Source organism: Molothrus aeneus, chromosome Z, assembly GCF_037042795.1.
Source record: "Molothrus aeneus isolate 106 chromosome Z, BPBGC_Maene_1.0, whole genome shotgun sequence".
NCBI classification, from domain to species: domain Eukaryota; kingdom Metazoa; phylum Chordata; class Aves; order Passeriformes; family Icteridae; genus Molothrus; species Molothrus aeneus.
Window position 1 is genome coordinate 46,895,205 of NC_089680.1, and position 19,546 is coordinate 46,914,750.

The 19,546-nt window shown below is 38.3% G+C and overlaps 1 protein-coding gene across 1 annotated transcript in view; it reads right to left on the minus strand.

Moving 5' to 3' along the window:
• Nucleotides 1-19,546, minus strand: part of DGKQ (diacylglycerol kinase theta) — an 81,387-nt gene that overhangs the window by 42,150 nt on the left and 19,691 nt on the right. The window contains exons 2-5 of the mRNA XM_066569747.1: nt 16,357-16,436; nt 6,960-7,059; nt 2,231-2,316; nt 1,389-1,514 (exon numbers count right to left, since the gene is read on the minus strand). Coding sequence (XP_066425844.1) covers nt 1,389-1,514; nt 2,231-2,316; nt 6,960-7,059; nt 16,357-16,436 — 392 coding nt within the window. The remainder of the gene's footprint in view (nt 1-1,388; nt 1,515-2,230; nt 2,317-6,959; nt 7,060-16,356; nt 16,437-19,546) is intronic.

A 19,546-nucleotide genomic window follows, 5' to 3' on the forward strand; every position in this document is an offset into this window, starting at 1 on the left:
ACTGAAATTGTATAATTCAGGTTAGGGATTATATAGACCTTTTGTAAATCACCTTCATTACATGAATGGCCCATCTGCCACTAGATTTTTATTTGTTTAATTTAGGTTTTGTGTTACCAGTAATAGGGAGTCTTAATATGTCAAGAAACTTTCAAGGATCATGAACCTGTTCTGTTAAAAGTGAAAGGGTTTTATATAGCTAAACGGAGAACTTTGAAGTTTTGGTCTCAAACTCTGATACTCCACTCTATGTGGATATTTTATGGGGGAAATGGAAAAGGTGCACAGGTTATATTGAGCAGCTTGAAAAGAGCAGTATTCTCTTATATAGCTGTACCCACTTGCAGACTCTGAGGTAAGACTGTTTTCAGTTTTATTCCAAAAGGTGACTGGATAGTTTCTGCCTTTACACTGTTGGAAATCTTCTGCCTTTATTGAATACACGTACCTTTGTATGTATGGCCACACAGCATGTTACATTTCCTAGAGAAACTGTAGAACATTTGAGAACTGTATTTGACTGTTCTCAAATACAGTCCCTCCCACCTCAGAAATTATGTCTCAGATTAAAATACAAACCCCACAATATTAAAAAAAAAATTAAAATCATTGAAATCATACCTGAAATACTGAATAATCTCTAGAGTTTTATTTTAAATCATTACTACATGGAGTACCTCATCTAGCCTTAAGTAGCAAATTAACAATTTCTTACATATACTTTCAGTTCCCACCTCATCTACTGCTACTTTCACTTCCACCACATTTTAATATGAGGTGGCATTAAGTGGATGGACTAATTGTTATCTGCAGTACACACTGTCTATCAGTGTGTGAAAAGCTGTGGTTTCCAGAATTATTACTGAAAGGTGCCATCAACTTGCACGGGAAATAAACATGTGTCATGTGAATGGAAAAACACAGAAACTGGCATTGACAGCTTAAAAAACCCCAACCACACAGGCTAAGACCTATTCTGTGCTGAAATAACAGCAAATATATGAGAATGGTAAGTCTTTATTCCTTGCAGAATTCATGATTTGAAATAAATTCTGATTTAACACAGAAAGTGCCTGCAGGCTTCTAATCACAGATCTATAATGATTAGGCCCTGTTAAATTCCACTGGATTTACACAAAGCTTCCCTGTGACTTTGAGAGTTGTTAATAAAAATTACTATGAGGAAGATTTAAAAAATCAGATTTCTCATTTAACACATAAAAAAATATTCAAATAAATAACTGTATAGATTAAGTGTATTTACAAAGTGTATAAAAAAACGTATTTATACAGTGCACAAATAAATTATGTTTATATCAAGTGTTCAAATAAGCATGTGCCCATATATATATGTGGTTACCACAAATACATGCAGCAGCACAACATACCAGGATGCCACACCATTCACATCTCATGCCAGAGAGCACCTCAGAAGACCCACAGGTTTTTTTGCAAAATTCGCAACGAGCACTTGAAGAAAGGTTTCCCTCCCTCCAGTGGTGGTGGTAAGTATCCTGAGGGAACACATCACAACTTAGCATTATATGAATCAGATACACATTCATTTTCAATACAACTTTAAAATCTGTAATTCAAATAGCTCTGAGGAAATAGCAACAGATACTAGGGCATAAGTTTTTCTCAAGATAAATACGAATCTTTAACAATCTAACATTTCACTAAAAAAAGAAGTTTAATCAAATTATCAAAAAATTTATCACTGTGTTTTTCCTTCACAGTCCACAAAAAAAACTCTTTTAAAAAAAAACATCCTACAATGTCAGTATTCTGTATCTACTGTGCTGTGAGAAGATAAGAAAATAGGCAGTTTTGCCTCAGTCAGACTGCAGGAAGCATGAGGATAAGAGAACATTTGCCAGGGATGCAATGCAGCCAACAGCTCAACATACAGAAAAAAAAAGAAAAGAGTTCCACACCAGCTTTTGCAAAGAAACTTTTATATAAGATATGTGATTTTTTTTTTTTTAATTTGGAGGTTGTACACATCCCACAGATTTTTCAGCAAGAGTTCAAAAGCATTGTGAATATACCAGCATTTAAGTTCACCTCACTCTTTGAAGTATATTCTGAAGTCACACAGGTCCTTTACCTGTCAATAAGCAACTAAAGTGCTTTGATAACTGGCATGTGAGACTAAAGACCAAGACTGCTCCTTCTCTAGTCCACAAAACACACGACCACCTTTCCCTGCAGAGGCTTCGGCACTTACATGGTCCAGGTGCCCATCCTGGTGACACTGTCGGCAGTCACTGCAAGCAAAGAGGATGCAGTCTGTGTGCACATGTAGTTCACAAACTAAAAGCACAAAAAAAAAAAAAAACAAAAAACTTTTTTAGGCTGGAAACCCCAGGGTTTTTCTGCATCTCCTTCTGCCCTCCCTTCCATACTCCTCTACTACCCTTTTCACACCATACTTTTTCTCCTTCACGCTCTTTACATTCAGCAACGGTAGACAATAAATAAGTTCACCAGCATTGTTTTGTGTGTTCCTCCACTTCCTCTGTGTTAAAAAGGTGTAACAAATATAAAGGAAAGGCTGAGCTAATTTTGCTCATAAACAGCACTTGTCATATTTCCTCCAATTAGAGCAAGTTGAATGTGTACAACTGCTCGGCTTTGTCTCATAGTTCCAGAGGAACTGCTGCCTACTCCAACATACCTGTGCCTGAAGGCTACTTTGAGTCAATCACTGTATATAAGGTAAATCACTATTTCATTGTCAAAAAAAGATGAAATTATTTTTTCAGAGCAGCCTCCTAAGTAAGGTTAACATTGCCTTCTAAAATATGGTACATACTTGTAGGTGGAGAAGTTTGAGTGAACCCTGCAAATGTTTAGGCAAGTCTTGGTTTTAAAATGCCTTCATTATTTAAAAGCTGACTTGAAATACCAGATGTGAAAGAAAAGAATCTGCAGTTATGCTACAAAGTTATGAGTTACAAAAAAAAAAATATTCCCAGAACAATAACTAATAGATCTCTATACCTAGCTTCATCATTTCAAGAGTTAGGAGGGTTCTCTGTGGGTCTCAGAGACAGAGATGGATAAAAAAGATCCTCCTGTAGCTGCTCGGTAAATACTCTGGGAAGGCATCTAACTTTTCATCAAGTAAATGAAACCAAGAGACAAGCATCAAATTTTTCAAATACCTTTCAGTTCCAGTCAAACAAGTTATTTCTCCAAGCATATCACAAAAATATGAGAACTGTAACCCGAAGATTGGAAGGTAACAACTGCACATATTAGCACATTATCTGAAAGTGTCTTGAAAGCAATGCTATTAATTTACTTGAAAACAATGCTATTATTTAGAAAATAATACCCAATTTGTGCTCTTTGGGCTCTTCCAGAGCAGAATTAACATTGTGTTTTCTAGCTCCAGAGAAGACATAATCTCCCATCACACCGAAGCGAACTCATGACTAAGTCAACCACAAACACACACAGCTCCCCATGCTCAGTGTCTTTCTTCACTGCACTCAAGAACTTCTCTCTGAGCTGTGGCACAGTCCCTCCTCCACTCACCTTTCTCCCTGTTCATAGATGTAACAGGAATATTTTCCATTTTTGCCAGTTCAACTAACCAGGCAAACTAGATGCTTGGAGTCATACTCTTGCTAATGTTCAAAGTGTCCATAGACAACGTTGCAGCTTCAAGGAATTTACAAAAGCATTGGGGGTTTTATTGTTAATTCTGCCAATACAGACATGCACTGCCCTTTGCTATACTTTGTAAGAACACAGAGGGGGTTTTACCTTTTGTTAAATTCACATCTGCTGCTTCTAGCACCAACCCTAGCCCCAAATTGGTAAGAAATATGTTCACATAAATGGTGGGAATGTCCTAGGGAGTTAATCCCTTAAGCTGACTATCCTGGTGTAGGAAAGAAGATGTTTTTGAATGTAAAGATTAAATTAGAGGTCCTACAAAAAGAAATTTAATCTTTATCAGCCATTCCATAACCTGCATTACTCTTTAACACATAACAGAATGACAATCTTCTGTTCAAGCTAGCTATGAAAGTTCTTTATGATTGCCAGAAAACCCAACCTGATTAATTTCAGATACATAAACTTGAGAGAAGAGCCTTTAAAATGTTAACTGCATCCTTCTCCAGTCAATCTGCTGCTCCTGCCCAATGATTATTAAGGAACTTTAGTAAAGAATTCGGCACAAAAAAATGTTTGGATTACTCCAATATCTATTTTTTACTTTCCATCCCTTCTTCCTGGAAATAAAAGGAACAACATCATGAGTCCGGGTTCAACTGGCACCAGTGAAATCTGGTAGCAAAAATAGCTATCCAAAGCAATCAGTAACTGTCACCAGAATTTGGAGTCAATCTATTGTCATTTTTACCAATGACACATATATATTTATTTCACTATGCATTAATAAACATGCATGCTCATTTCTGAGAACAGGTCCCCTACTGTGCACCCACAAGATTTATGTGGGTGAAACCTTTTACTTCCTTTCAAGAAAGTTTATTCAATTTTAATATATAAACAGTGCAAATCAAGTGATTAAAATCACTTGAAAAAAGTGATTATTTTACAAGTACATTTAATGATGTCAATCATTTCTTTAGAGAAGGTAACTCCATCTTAGCCTTTGTTTTTATCTTAATTATGGTAAAGAGTCCAGGAAAAGTTCTTAATTTTAGTATCAGACATGAACATCATAAACAAGACTAGATTTGCAGTATTAAGCTAAGTCATTAGAGATAAACAAAAAAAAAAGGAAGAAAGTTCTATATCTCCATCTGAATTTAAAAGTTCGTTACCTTAAAACATTAGACTTCTAAACCAAATTCCACAAGCATTTTTGAAGAATTAAGGAAGAATCTTGTGCATTTTATAAACTTCAGCTGCCATTTTTAAGATACAGTTAAAAAAATTAGCAGAGAAACAAATTGTAGACTTACTGGTATTCAGAAAAAGGACACCGAAAAAATCACACCACACAAAATAGTAAAACTGTAAAATCCATGTGAGGAAAACAATTCAGAACCTTAAACGAACCATTAAAAAAATTCTGTGCATGTGTAATATCTAACTACAACATGTGACTTCATGTGCTTCATATCTACAAACACTTAAATGGAAACATCTGAAAAAATATTCCTTTGCACTTGTAGGCTGGGTTTGGCTGGGGTAGAATTAATTTTCTTCACAGTGGCTAGAATGGGGCTGTGTTTTGGGTTTGTGCTGCACACAGGGTTTATAATATAGAGATGTTTTAGTTATTCTTGAGCAGGGCTTACACAGAGCCAAGGCCTTTCCTGCTTTTCGAACTGCTACGCTGGGGAGGAAGTTAGGGAAAGCTGAGAGGAGACACAGCCAGGACAGGTGACTCAAACCGGCCAAAGGGATATTCCAGACCATCTGACATCCTGCTCAGTATTTAAAGCTGGGGACAAGAAGGAGGAATGAGGAATATTTGGGGTGATGGCATTTGTCCTCCCAAGTCCCTGTGAGGTGTGAGGGGGCCCTGCTGTCCTGGAGATGCAAAACACCAGCCCGCCCATTGGAAGCTGGGAATGACTTCTTCATTTTTCTCTGCTTGTGTGTGTGGGGGGGGTTTTACTTTCCATATAATACTTTCCAATATAATCTGGCTTCCAATTGTCTCCCTGATCCTGGTGGAAGGGCAGGCAGCAAGTGGTGTATGTGGTGCTTAGCAGCTGTCTGGGGGAAACCACAACAAATGGATACAATGAGAATGCAGTAGAATTAATAGAGTAAGAATATGAAAGCAAAATTTAGAAAGCTTTAACTAAATTGGATCAGTAAACTAAAGCTATTTGTAATAGTTAAGAGGGTATAACTAGTGAAAACTATTTTCTTCTCAAATTTCTATGTTTATCTAATGGCACACAGGTTCTGAGTCTTACTAAGATCACTAGAAAATTCCCTGTGCTATCTGTAGCTCACAGAACATCCTACCAAACTGTCCTGGTCACATGGGGACTATCCTAAGTGACATATTCCCACTAGTCAGAAGAACAGTTTGGCTCCATTATGCAACTCAACAGACAAAAGCAGAAACAGAAATACTGTTCACACCAAGTCTAAATACCGTGATCAAAGAGGATTGCTTCCCCTACACATACACATAGAAAAATCACATTTAATAAGACATTATCTTTAGCAAAACAGCGATTTTGGAAGCAACTCAATTCCCTGAAGAATTGATTTTTCATTCATTAGACTTTTTTTAAACAGTTCAGAGGTAATATTCCTATAAAACAGTAAATTCTATTTAACCTCACACCTCAACTGAACAACTAATAGACATTTAAGACAATGGAGAATTGGAGAGCTGTCCTACATCAAAATCAGTCACATACTCATGCCAACATTCAAAATAAAAATCTGGTATTTGGGTGATTTCTTTAATTATTGTTTTTTCAGAGAATCCATGTCAGAACATTCAGAGCAGTACTATTTTGACAAATAATATTTTCAAATATCTTTCCATTGAAGGTACCTCATCCTCATTACAAGTAACAGATATCTGAGACTAGTAACACAGGAAATTCTACATTCTTTTCTAGAAATACGAATACCTGATGTTTCTCTGTATCAAAAGTTTCCAGTGGAAACAGAAATAAATTACTGCAACAGGACAAGTCTTTCAGCAAAATAGCTCCTCATTCGTTGCCCATCTCAGGCAGGGATTCATTGCACACCACCACAGACTCGATCAAAGTAAACTGGCAGAAAGCTGAAAAGAGTGTAGAGGTTTGACATAATTTGCATTTTATGGAAGGTGGTTGATTTATTATTCCTTAGTTTGGAGTACACCTTCCCACAACCAATGAATGGATAATAAACAAAGCAAATATTGCTCAATCACTCAAGGTATGCAGTGTAGGGAGACTGTAGGTTACTGGGTGGCACACAGATGGCTGTACAAATAAGGTTTGAGTTACCTTCGCATCGAAAGGCAGGTGACTCCAGGGACTTCCTGCACACAGCACAAAACTTTCTTTTGTAAAGTCCTGGAGGCCCAAAACAGTGTGCAACTGGAACCTGCCAGCAAAGAATGCATAAGACATCATCAATTTCAACTTTCAAAGCGTCAGTTAAAATTCATAGAAGCTGCTTTATCTTGCAACAACAGAGCAGTATCTACAACGTGAACTTAACTCAGCACAAGAATAAATAGATTAAACATCCTTTAAAGAATAATCATACTTGGAAATATACGTTGAATGCTTAAATGTAACTTTTTTTAATTCTTGGGAATTAATATGTATTGTATATATTTTTAAGCTGATTAGCTTCTTGATGATTCACAACAACACGAATCCAAAGGCTTCCTTTGGGACATACCTGTAATCACAGCTGTTCTTCTAAGCATTCTTAATTGAATCAAGGACAATTAAAGAGTAATTACCGCACAGGTGAACAAAATACCCTAAAGACACGCACAAGACAACTTTTAACATCTCAGAGCTGCCGCAGTTCAGTGCTCTCCACACACCTTTCACTTCCTCCCCAAATACAGCCCAGCCACTGGCTGACCAAAGGGATTGGTTGGTCTCCCCCTGCCTTATCCAAAGCTTCAAGGCCTGAATGGTATCCAGCTCCTGAAGTACATCCAGACTGAGTTTCCTCTTGACGGTAGGTTGAAAATGATAGACTACAATTTTCTCTTGCAAAAGCTATCTATACCAACAGTTTTGGCAAATGTGTTTCTTATTATTCATTTACCTTAAATTGGGTTTTTTCTTGCTTGATTTTATTAATTATTAATTTTTGATTAATAATGAACATGGGAAGTGATAGTACCAAAGAATCAACAGATGAAACAAAGTAAAGAATAAGAAACATACCTAAGTTTCATACCTTTTCTAGAGACTACTCTTCCTACAAGATGCACAACTCTGCTAAAGTGACAGTCACATTAAAAGGAAAGAACATAACTGCATGTTTAAAGTCCTGGGATCCAAATGAGTTCCACAAAAGTTTGCTGTGATTTAGGTATTTAGTATTATGCATTTCACATGCCCTTCTTGGTACAATGAAGTTTTACACATCAAGTTTATCTTGTGGTTGTATTTCTGGCAAAAGCTGACAAATTATTATTTAGGTCTCAAATGAAATTAATCATTCCCAGTAAAACTTTGGAAATAAAGACTTCAGATACATGGAGTCACAGATAACAGCCTTTCCTCTCAGATATACTGGTAAAACATCCTTCAATTATTCATCAGGATTTGAATTTTCTCCTTGTATATTGAGGTTTTCCTGAGAACTATTAGCAGCAAATCTGACATGTACTGTGAACACAGAATTTGATGACCCAAGGAGTTGCTTCCAGTTATAAGCATCAAATTCCCACAAGAATTTTCTGTCTCAGAAAGTATGGGAACAGTTACATCAAACAATCCTATTATTCAAGCATGAACAATGAAAGAAATGAGGTAAAGTTTTGCCAGATGCAACACAAGGAGAAAAGAACAATGCTGGAAATTTAATCAAGAAAAATCAGTAACCCCCAAACTACAAAGCATGTGGTTCCTCAGCGCTCCTCAGAATTAAGCTTTGGGAGGTAAAAGAGGACAAACAGAGGTATGAAATATGTTTGTCTCACTAAACATGAACAGAATAGTGCACAGCAGCGGACCAGTGAATCAAAGTAACCAGCTCATTGCCCTAGGAGACCGTGAGGAATCCTTGGTCCCTGACTGACCAGGAAACTGCCCATTCAGATCCCAAGCTCCCCACTAAGCTGGGCTGACAGCCAGCCTACAAAAAAGACTCCATATCAGTATCTCCAATACAATATATTAACAGCATTTCCTCTGAAAGCTTCAAGTTTTAACTTGATGTACAAGTTGGGGATTAAAAAATACAGCCAAACCATTATTTTCAGGTCCATACCCTACTCCTTTCAGCCCAAATTGAAATTTCATTCTCTGCAGCCCTCCATCTCTGACATAAAGTTCATAGCTGGCTTACATAATTTTTTTTTTAAATCAGAATATTCGAGCCATATAATGTATGTTTACAAAAAGAATACATATTCTTGGTGGGGGCAAATTACCCTAGAAAGCCCAAGAAGCCTTAATCAAACTATCCCAGAAGAAGTTTAAGGCTCATAATCCCTACCTACCCTGCTTCTTCTTCAAGAGAAGAAAGAAACAAACCTCTCTGTACACTGTCATGCAAGTTACCTGGGCTTAGTTATTGTGGAGGTAAAGTGCCAGAGCTGCAGCTCACTCTAGCTACTCCAAAAAAAAAAGTTTGCTGGGAGCAGGCCACTTGCACAAAAGTAATCCTGCACAATGAATTCACGTGCAGAAAGTTGGTAAGAAATGACTATGTGAGCACAACCTGATGCAGACACTGTGAGGAGTACTGAAAAGCCCTGGTGGGATTTTTTCAGGCAACCTTTCCTGCACATCCCAACCTGTCTTCTGGTTTCAAGTGTCATCTTAAGTGCCCTACCCCTGCCACAGCCTCAAGCATCATGCAGCCACCCAACGGAGAAGAATTCCCCCTGAAATCAGACACAGTGGAGACCTCCCTTAGCTCTAAGGTGTGAACAACCTGCTCTGGACACCCAGCATGAGCATCCAACCCTCTCAACAACCCAGGTTTGAAACACAGGGGACTCCTTTTCTGGCCATGAGTCTGGCTATTTTATCTTAAGCCTAGCTTAGAAACGGAGGCTGTTCATTATTGTCACAGAGAGGTTCTGCTAAAATAAAGAACATGTGAAAAACAGTGTTTCTTTTGGGAAAAATTGTGACAAAGGACTTTGACAGAAGGCAAACTTATTCAGAGTCTGACTGTACTTATATAGAATACTCAAGGGAAGGAGACCAAGTCAAAATTCTTCAGCTGTTCAGACCATGGTAACAAATGTCTGAAGTCTCAAGTCACTGTCAAACAGAATGGAGCAACTTGCTGATTGAAATGTTAAGGGCAGGTGGAGAAGGGGAAAAGAAGGGGGGAAAAAAGTTTCTTTAATTTCTTTCTTACAAATCAAGCCAAAGAAACTTTGTTTATTTTGAGTGGTCTTTCAAACATGCTTTGGAAGATGACAGGTATAAAAGCAATGTAGAGCCTGATGGAAAATGGGATGGGAGTAAGATGGAAACAAAGAAAAGGTAAAAGCAAGTACAACATAACAAATGCATCAATTACATAATGTTTCTCCAAACATGTTTTGGTTGCTGAACAAGTTCCAAGCACCTAACATATATATATAAATATATATATAAAAATAAAATATTTTAAACTCAGACTAGAAAAGCCAGTGAGACACCATGAAAGAATACAGAACATTACATCCACCTCCGTAAGTACAGCAAAGTACAGAAGCATAAGGTGGCCTACAGAGAAAATGTTAATAATTCATGAGAGTTTAAAACTGCTTTTCCAATCCATCTACTTAAATTACCTTATGGAAACCACAAAAATCAATTTCCACAGAAAAATACAGAAAATTTCTTCTAGTAATACCATTAAATGACATCTAAGTGCCCTTACAATATTGATCAGAAGCATATCAACAGAAAGTACAATGGTAACACTCCAGTATGATCTACAGAATGACTCTGCATTCAAGAGGCAAGAAACTCCTAGTTCCTGTTGTATTTCCTGCCATCTGTCAAGGAATGCAAAGCATTAGAGAATGTAATAAATATCTGTAAATGTTCCTATCAGCCTGTAATAGAATTTGATCCTATAGAAACCTAAGATTCTAACTCCTTCAGTGCAATCTGTGCATGTGCACAGCAGTTCTGCATTAACAAAAAAAAAACAAAAAAACCAAACCAGCAACAAACTGCTTTTAAAATCCACACTTTGGAAGATAGAAAGGATAGAACAAAGAAAGGATAGAATTGCTTTCTTTTGATAGTGCCTTTTAAAACTGCTCCTCATCCTGAAATGTCACAGGATATCAAGCATGTGACCAACAGTATATCATGAATTCAAGTACCCTTCCACTAAGGTGGAGTCACTTTGTACAGAGTGGCCCAGCTACCCTCCAGACCCTCTCATTTGTGTATAGTCAGGCCAGGCTGTCTTACTGGTCTGCAGCCTCCAGCATGCCTCAGCAGCAGGGGAGAAAATACAGCTCCAGGAAGGCCTGTTTTACACCCAGCAGCAGCTTCTTTTCTACCAGTTCAGGCAGAAGAAATCTTCATCTGAAATCATGAGGCAAGGACTTCCAGGTGCAAAGGGCAATGAGAGAAATACAGATATATCAAATGCCAGGGTGGCAGCTGCTGTCTTGGGCAGTCTTAAAAAGGAACTACCTACTAAAAACTTTTCCTAGGCCTATGTCTAGATATTTTTTTGCCCATGCATCTCCCCCATCACATCAGGGTGACTTTCACTTGGCATGACTTTATAAAAAATACCAGAGAGATTAAGAAACCAGGGTGGCAGGACCTAAGGTAGTGTGGGGCTGAACAGCTTCCAAGAAGGAAAGGGTAAACAGAAAGAAGGATTCTAAAACTCTCAACAACAGCCTCCAAGTGTTGAGTAAAAGGAATTTAACTTACAATCACTAGCTTGCAGCTCAAAAACACTGTTGCATTTTAAGGAAAAGCACAAGCAGCTTGGAAGCAACCATTTTGATCAGACACTCACAAGGGCAGTCACACAAGAGTCATTCTCAAAGACTGCTCCCAACATAAGGCCAAAAAAAATTTCCTGATAAAAATTAAAATGGTCTTTCTGAAACAAAAACATGTACGGATATTTAAGTGTAGAAGCACTTCCTTATCTAAAGTTTCTAAGGTTCACTCCAACACTGTAAACCTTTGCTCTAGGGAGGTAGATATGGTGAACACGCCTCACTCCACCCCATGACTGTTCTGTCCAGGCCTAGACCATACCCTCTCTGAGAGAAGCCAACAACTTTGTGATTCAACTTTTGCCCTTATTGACATATTTTCAATTACTTCCTTATTACTCAGTAATCAAAAATAGCACTTTGATTCGTTTGAAACCTCTTATTTAGTAGCAAAATATTTCTGCAACTTGAATACACTGTGTGCTCTGGAATGTCCTCTATTGCTTTGGCATTTTAGGGACAATGCCTATCAACTACTCTTTGCTTATGCTCAAACTGATGTTCTTGCTCTGAGTACTTAATTTATTGACTGGGGTTTAAAGGCAATGTAAGTATGCATTCCATATGGCAGCTCTGAAATGAAGTAAGAATACAGAGTTAAATGGTGGCTCAACACATAACAGGACAAGAGAGACAAAATCAAATACTTAATTATCAAAATTTTAATTGGGGCTAATGCAAGGGAATGATGCATACATCTATATGCTATCTCACTATATCCAGGATTATTTTTCTTCATCTTGCAGATCTCTATGACAGGATATTTGGCCTTAGACATTCCAAGGTCTCAAGGACCCTTTGCAATGGATAATGCATCCCATGCTAGTTCAAACCAGAATGATACGATACTTCTGCTTGAAAGTAATACTCATGTAAAAGCTTTCCACTGCAATTAAGAGTTGCTTGGCCTAGTCTTTTTGGCCTAGTAGTGTAAAAAGAAAAAATAACATGCAAAAGTCACTCACTCCTTGCTTTTACTTTTACAGAGGAAATCAATGTCCATGTCCTCTTATCAAGACAAAGATTAAGAACTAAAACAAACACAGTGCCATCCCATAATGCTTCTGAAACTGAAGAGTCACTGATACAGCTGCAGAGCTCATCTGGGAGTTCCGATCAAGTTTCAAGAGAGCATAATAAACTCTCCTGAGGTTACAAACAAGGAGGAGCTAGCCCTTCTGTCCCTTAAGCTCTGAGTTTCCACTTCAGGGAGAAAGGGGAGAAAACCTTGGTGCAGTGACAAGATTACCAGCAAGCAGTTTTAACCCTCATTTGGATTCTAAATTATGCCATGTAACTGTCTCCAAGCAGCTGCCTCACTGAAACAACACAGGCATGGGTCAAGTGCTGGAGAGAGACTTTCTTGATGGAAAGGGGCTACCCAGCAAGGGCCCAGGTAAAACCACAGTCACAGAACGGCTTGGGTTGGAAGGGAACCTTTAAAGGTCACTAGTCCAAATTTCCATGCAGTAGCAGGGACACCTTTGACTAGATCAGGTTGCTCAGAGCCCTGTCCAACCTGGTCCTGAAGGCATCCAGGAATGGGGCACCTACCACCTCTCGGAGCAACATGTGACAGTATTTCACCACCATTATTGTAAAAATGTTTTCTGTAAGTCTAGTCAGAAAGTCAGAATGCATCCCCTTTTAGTTTAAAACTATTACCCCTCACCCCATTGCTATGGGCCCCTCAGAAAGATCTTCGACTTTCAGACCATTGTTACTGACCCAAATAACCACGCTGCACACAGCTGAACCCAGCATCCAGAGGGAGAAACTCAGGTCAGCAGACAATTACAAGAGTAGAGACCCCTGCAAGCACCACAGCCTTCCCATTCCTTACCCCAGCCCATTAATGCAGAAACTTTCCTTACAAAGGAAAGTTTTATTTTTAGCACACAAAGATTCAGAATCTGATAACCTAGACTAGCATTTTTCCATTCTAGACAACCTGGCTTTAAGAATAACAGCACACAACAAAGTCTCATGAGCAGACTTCAAAACCTTCTTAAAATGGAAATGTTTAGAACCCATTAGAGCAATGCAACAACACACCAACAAGGGAAAATAAGCATAGCAAATGCTGAACATCACTAAACCATTCTTCATGTGGTCTCATTTCAATTTAGTTTTCCAAGAACACTAAGAAGCACTAAGTGTAACACTAAGTATTACACTTCTAAGAAGCTGTAATACAGCTTCAATTCCAACCTAACAAGGGAAGACAAAACTTCACATTTCACCCCCAAAACCCTTTTGTTTTTACTGTTATTTTGTTTTGTGTTGGTGTTTGGGTATGGATTTTTTTTTGTCCTCCCTTTCTCCCCTTTGTTTTTTAACATGTGTACTGTAAAGTAGGTAAATACTTATGGGAATGTAGGAAAAAGAGAGTTTGAATTTTAAACAGTTGCTGAGACCTTACCATTGGAACAAATCATATGCCCTGCAAACTTTTCAGAAGACTGATCCACAAAGGCTTGTTTAGAAACATCATGATCTGTATCCACTCTGGAATACTAAATGCAGATGATAATGATTTACAATTGAGAAAAAAATTCATAGGTCAGCCTTAAGAATGATCTGAGACTGGATGCAGTTGTGGCATGCTTGTGACGCTGTGGGCCTTTACTTGACCCTGGGAAGGAAACCCTACTGTCAAGAATAAAAGTTTCCACCAAACATCTACTGAAAAATTATTCTCTGATGGGTGACTTAGTATCAAATGACACACATTCTGATGAGCTTTAACAATTGCCATCTTCTCTAGATGAAATCCAGTCAAGTAAAAAAAAAAAGTCTCATTTCTCTAATACAGTGAATATTGACATAGCTGAAAGAACTACCAGAAAAAAATCCCACCAGTGTTCCCTCCTACGTCAGACCTTTTAATAAATAAATAATCTGAAAGGAGAGATTAAGAAAATAAACTTCCCACAAATTGTATAAATGGCTGTCATTTGTTTTTCGCTCCGTTATATTTTTTACGCAAATGCCAAGTCTGGTATTTGCTTTGACAGAGCCTGCATGCAAAACGTCTCCCATATGGCAGCCTTCACTTGTACAGCTGATCAGGATTAATGCAACTTGGATGACCACGTCAAGGAGGACATGACTGTCCAGAACGAACAGTACAATCCAGAGTTTTCAAAATAAAATCATTACAGCTCAAGACATAAAACACAGAAGACTCTTAGAGCTAAACACAACAATGCTGAACTGCAAACAGTTTTAAAGACTGACAACAGCACCAAATAACTATCCTCGCTGTGCAGTACAATTTGTGTTTATTGTTTACAGATAAATCACAAGATAAACATTTTGGGGCAGATAGATTACAAGGACTGACAAGAGAGAAAAAAATTACACTGACGTCTACAACTGATGCAAATGGGAACATTAAGTTTAAATTGAGGACTTTAACCATATAAAAGCAAAGGAACAAATACTATTTTGAACAATGAATTAAATTTAGAGCAAATCCACAAAAGAAACAGTCATAAATGTTTACAATGCCCACACTCTGAATTAAATTACTATTTTCCAGTTGGATTTTTGCCATCCTCCCAAAGACCCTTGTATATACCTATATCATCTGATTCACTATTCTTTTTGCTACATTGACTGATTGTCAACATACTGAAACAGGAGACAATGCTAATTCTTAGTAAAAGCACTTCTCATTACCTACATGTCCCTTTACCATGGGTTCTAAGACAGCAGTATTTCTTACTGTTTCACTGGCAAATTTTTATGTATCAGACACCTTTCTGACACCTCTCAAGATGAAAGGTATGTAAGGAAAGAGGAAAAGTAAAAGAAGAGAAAAAGCAAAGCTTTGCGTTGGCACAGCCTAGCAGCTTTATCACCTAGACAAAGCATATTCAAGAAAAACAAATGGATAATTTCTCTTCATCCAATCCCTCTAACTCAAATTGCATATTGTTTTCAAACTTCCACATCTCATCCCCTACACAGGCTTCCACAACAAAAAGGAGCTGGTAAAATGTTTTATGACACAAAGAAAGGAATCAGCTCCCTTCACAGGTCTACATAATGGATTCCCAAAAACGTGCTTTGGGTCAGCAAGGTCTGTAATGAACATGACTGATTTTACAGCCATGTCTCATTCAACTTCTGGCTGTGGTATTACTAGAGAAGTAGTAAAACACTACAAATACAAAGGTAAGGTAATACCTTAAGGTATTTGTAGTGTTTTACTACTTCTCTAGTAAATTTCTCATGTCCCTCTCCCCTTCCGTTCCTCTTCTGTCATCCTTTCCCAAGTGGATAACACACTTCGTTTTCTCTTCAGTTTAGCTTCTTAGTACCTTAGTCGCATCCTATTATATTCTGTAAGATTGATTCATGTTCCACACCCTTTGATTCAATCTCTTACACATAAGGTCTTGTGGGAGAAGGTCACAAGCCATCTGAAAGCAAGTACTTTATTGCGAAACTTCCAGGTAATGACACACAGTAAGAACATCTAGTAACATTTAAAGAATGCAAATAACTGATCTTCAAAGGCAGAGTATCTACAGTTGCTCATAGCAGACTTCTCAAAGGAAGTGTAGCTTTGCCTGTGAGCAGCTATAAAAGCTTCAGTGATGACTAATACAATTTTTGCATTATGATATGAAAACAACCCACTGCTAATACAGCACCATGTTCATTACTGATAAATGTGTGGTATTACCCCAAGAAGGAGACAAGCCAGTTTCTTTACTCACCCTTACAAGGCTGGGAGCAATACATGAGCATGGTATCTTGACATTCTTGAGGCACTTTTCGTGAGACATGAAGTTGCAAACTGTGGAAATAAAATAAGAACCATGAGCAACTCTTCAGAAGCAAGGGGCTTTAAGAAACACAAAAACAAAACCAAAAATGGAGTCAAATACAATTAGGAACACATCTTTTTAAACACATTTGCTATCCCCTAAGTTTGAGAACGTACACAACTGTCACACCCTGAGCAGTGCATGCACTCCAAGTTGTTTTGCTACTAAGATGCTGGCAATGGAAAAGGAAGGACAGCTTATCCCAGAACAGTACAAGCCTAACACAAGTCATGTCCTCCCACACTCTCTCTCTCCATGAGCATCAAAATGAGTTCTTAAATTTAAAAAAAAGTTTTAAACAGTTCAAAACAGCTCTTTGATGTAGCCAAAGCAAAAGGACATGTTTGCAAGTAAATTATTCTACAAGCTAGTGCATGTGACATAAATGTGAGAAAACAAAGTATTGTTACAAACTGATAATAGTTGATGAAGGTTGCCAATTATAGGGGCTTTGAAAGTCAAGAGTAACTAACTAATTTCTTTTATTACAGGTTTATAATTTCATCCAAGCTCCACAAAGCATGCTTTCAAGCATGACAATGTTTTAAAAGATCATTTCTCATGGAGGGGATATTTTTCACAGCTTCTTACCATGAATTTGCATTACATTAAGCTATGTGAAGAAAATAAGGAATTCTTCATTTCATTCTCACCACCTCTGATTAATTAGAAACTAATAAGCCATGCAGCTATGGATTTACAGTCCTCTTTCTTTCAGAATTAATCTCCACCAGTTCAAGCGTGAAGCCTTGTGCATGCGCTCGGCTCCCAACCTCTTCAGTGGAAGCTCAGACCTCTCCCAGTGCCAGGGGAGAAGACCACTTGCCAGCAGCAACTGTTGCTTTCCCAAGTATCTGACAACACCCCAAGTGCTTCAAATTTCCCATTTGCAGTCCACTGTTGCCACTAGCTGTATGCGCTAGTGCCACCAAAAGCAGTCCATTTCCTTTCCTCCCCTTTCTCCAGCTCATTGACTTTTAATTGCACACTTCTCCTTCCAGGCCAACTGAAGCATTAAAATCCAGGTCCACTTCTCTAAACAGCTTATTGCTAGCCCACACTAATTAAATTTTCCTTCTAGTAGCACAAAAAGGATGACACCTTTCCTTTTGGCACCCATCTTAATATGAGCAGTAAGCACTTTTTTTTTCATTAATCTACAAGTCAGAAAAAGAAGCACTGCAAGTCACTACTGTGTTCAAACGTGTTATTCATCATTCATGGTTGAACCCAGAATGGTTACTGCACTGATGAAATAAAGTGGGAAGGAACAGAACCAAATCTTCTGCTGGGTGCTATGAAGTGTTACGTGCATCTCTAAGGTTTATGGCTGTTTCCAACAAAATAAGGCAGATCAGGGAAAGAAACAGTCAAAGAAAGGATGATGAAGCGGATTCTTGCAGCTGCAAATGCAGTTGCTTAACAGATTTGGAGGTGATCTCTATGGTGGGGAGGAGCACACAGCCTACCAGTGCAGAGGAAACCAAAGTCATCATCCAGGCAGAGGAGAGATGTATCTCCTGCTCCAGAAAACAAGTATGAGTCTATATAGAGAACTGGTGAATCCACATTGCTGGTATGTGTTTTCTCAACATGGACATAGAGGTAATATAACGATAACATAATTAAACTTGCTCCTTCCTTAGGTGTCAGCAGTATTTCTACTGATGCTCTTAGGAAGGTCACCTGCTTGTGGTGAGAGCAGGTCTGTAGAAGCTACAGGACAAAAGGGTCAAAGGCCACCTGCCCATGCCCACCTATAGTCTGAAATTTGTCACTCATACTCTGAAGACATCTGCCTCAGCCACTTGTTTAGGTAATCTTGTCACTGTCTCAGAGTGGTGCCCAAAGTTTATCTGACCTGGTTAGGTGAGGGGAAATGCCCTCTGAAGGCAGAAGTGTTGTGACAAAGGCTCTCATGGCTCTGACCCATGAAAAGCAGAGTATGAAGCTTCAAATATAAACAAGCAAGTGTCAAGAATTTAATAAAAAGGTGAAAGCTAGTCAAAGAGGAATCAGCAGTGACTAATGAAATTCAGAGTAATGACACAGTTTTACCTCATTTTTCTAGTTCAGAAGCAGGTTGGCTAGAAAGGAAAGCAGAGAGCATGGTGGTGCAGATTGATCACAGGAATTTTCTGATCTGCAAGATGCAGCAGGCAACTGAAGTCTGCAAGACTACCCTCTCTAAGTGGCTATTAGATTTAAGTGCACACAAACTCAATGCACAAGTCAATTGAGCCCTACCCAAATACCCTAGGGAATTCAGACAACCAGCTCATGGAAAAGATGTTCCTCCCATGGACTTTGAGAGGTGTTCTCTACTTACTTAGACAACCCAAGTCAGTACACATACCACACCCCAAGCCAATCAGTACCACAATTTTATCTTTGCACTGACAAATCCAGCAAAACATGGTCCTGTATAAAGACAGTAACATATGGCTCAGATAAGGAAATATCTCATGACACAGAAAAGCATACTAAGTCAGCAACTTCAGAGAATCAGTAAAACCAAACAGTGAAGGAATGTTTCAGACAAGGAGCAAAATAGGAAGGTGCATAAAGGTTTTAATTGTTTGAATGCATACAGAAGAAGACAACACAGAAAAGAATTAGCTTCCTAAAATGTCAGCCAGAAAATTGAAGCATTTGCAAATAATCAAATTAAGAAATATCAGGAGACAAACAGCAGGAGATAAACAGTGCCCAAACATAGAAGGTAACATTCTCAGTGAAAGATTTTCACATGTTTTTCAGGAGCTACTCAACAACTCCTCCTCTGCTTGTCACATTCCTCAGGGGGTGAAATTACTCCTACAAGTCACCAATTTGTTTATATTTTGCACATTCCACACAGAAAGAAGAAAACCCAAAATGGCAGCAAACAGAAGCATTAACAATATTAGGGGGTGGGGAGGGGAGGTGGCAGAATCCTACATTCGTATCAATAGTCCCAGAGAGGCTTAATTAGGTCTTAAGTTCTGACAGCTAGGAGAGGTTTTGTGGGTTTTAAGGGGTGACCTTTCATTAGGAAAAACAAGCCAGAAGACACTGGGTGTGAAGTTTCAGTAGATGA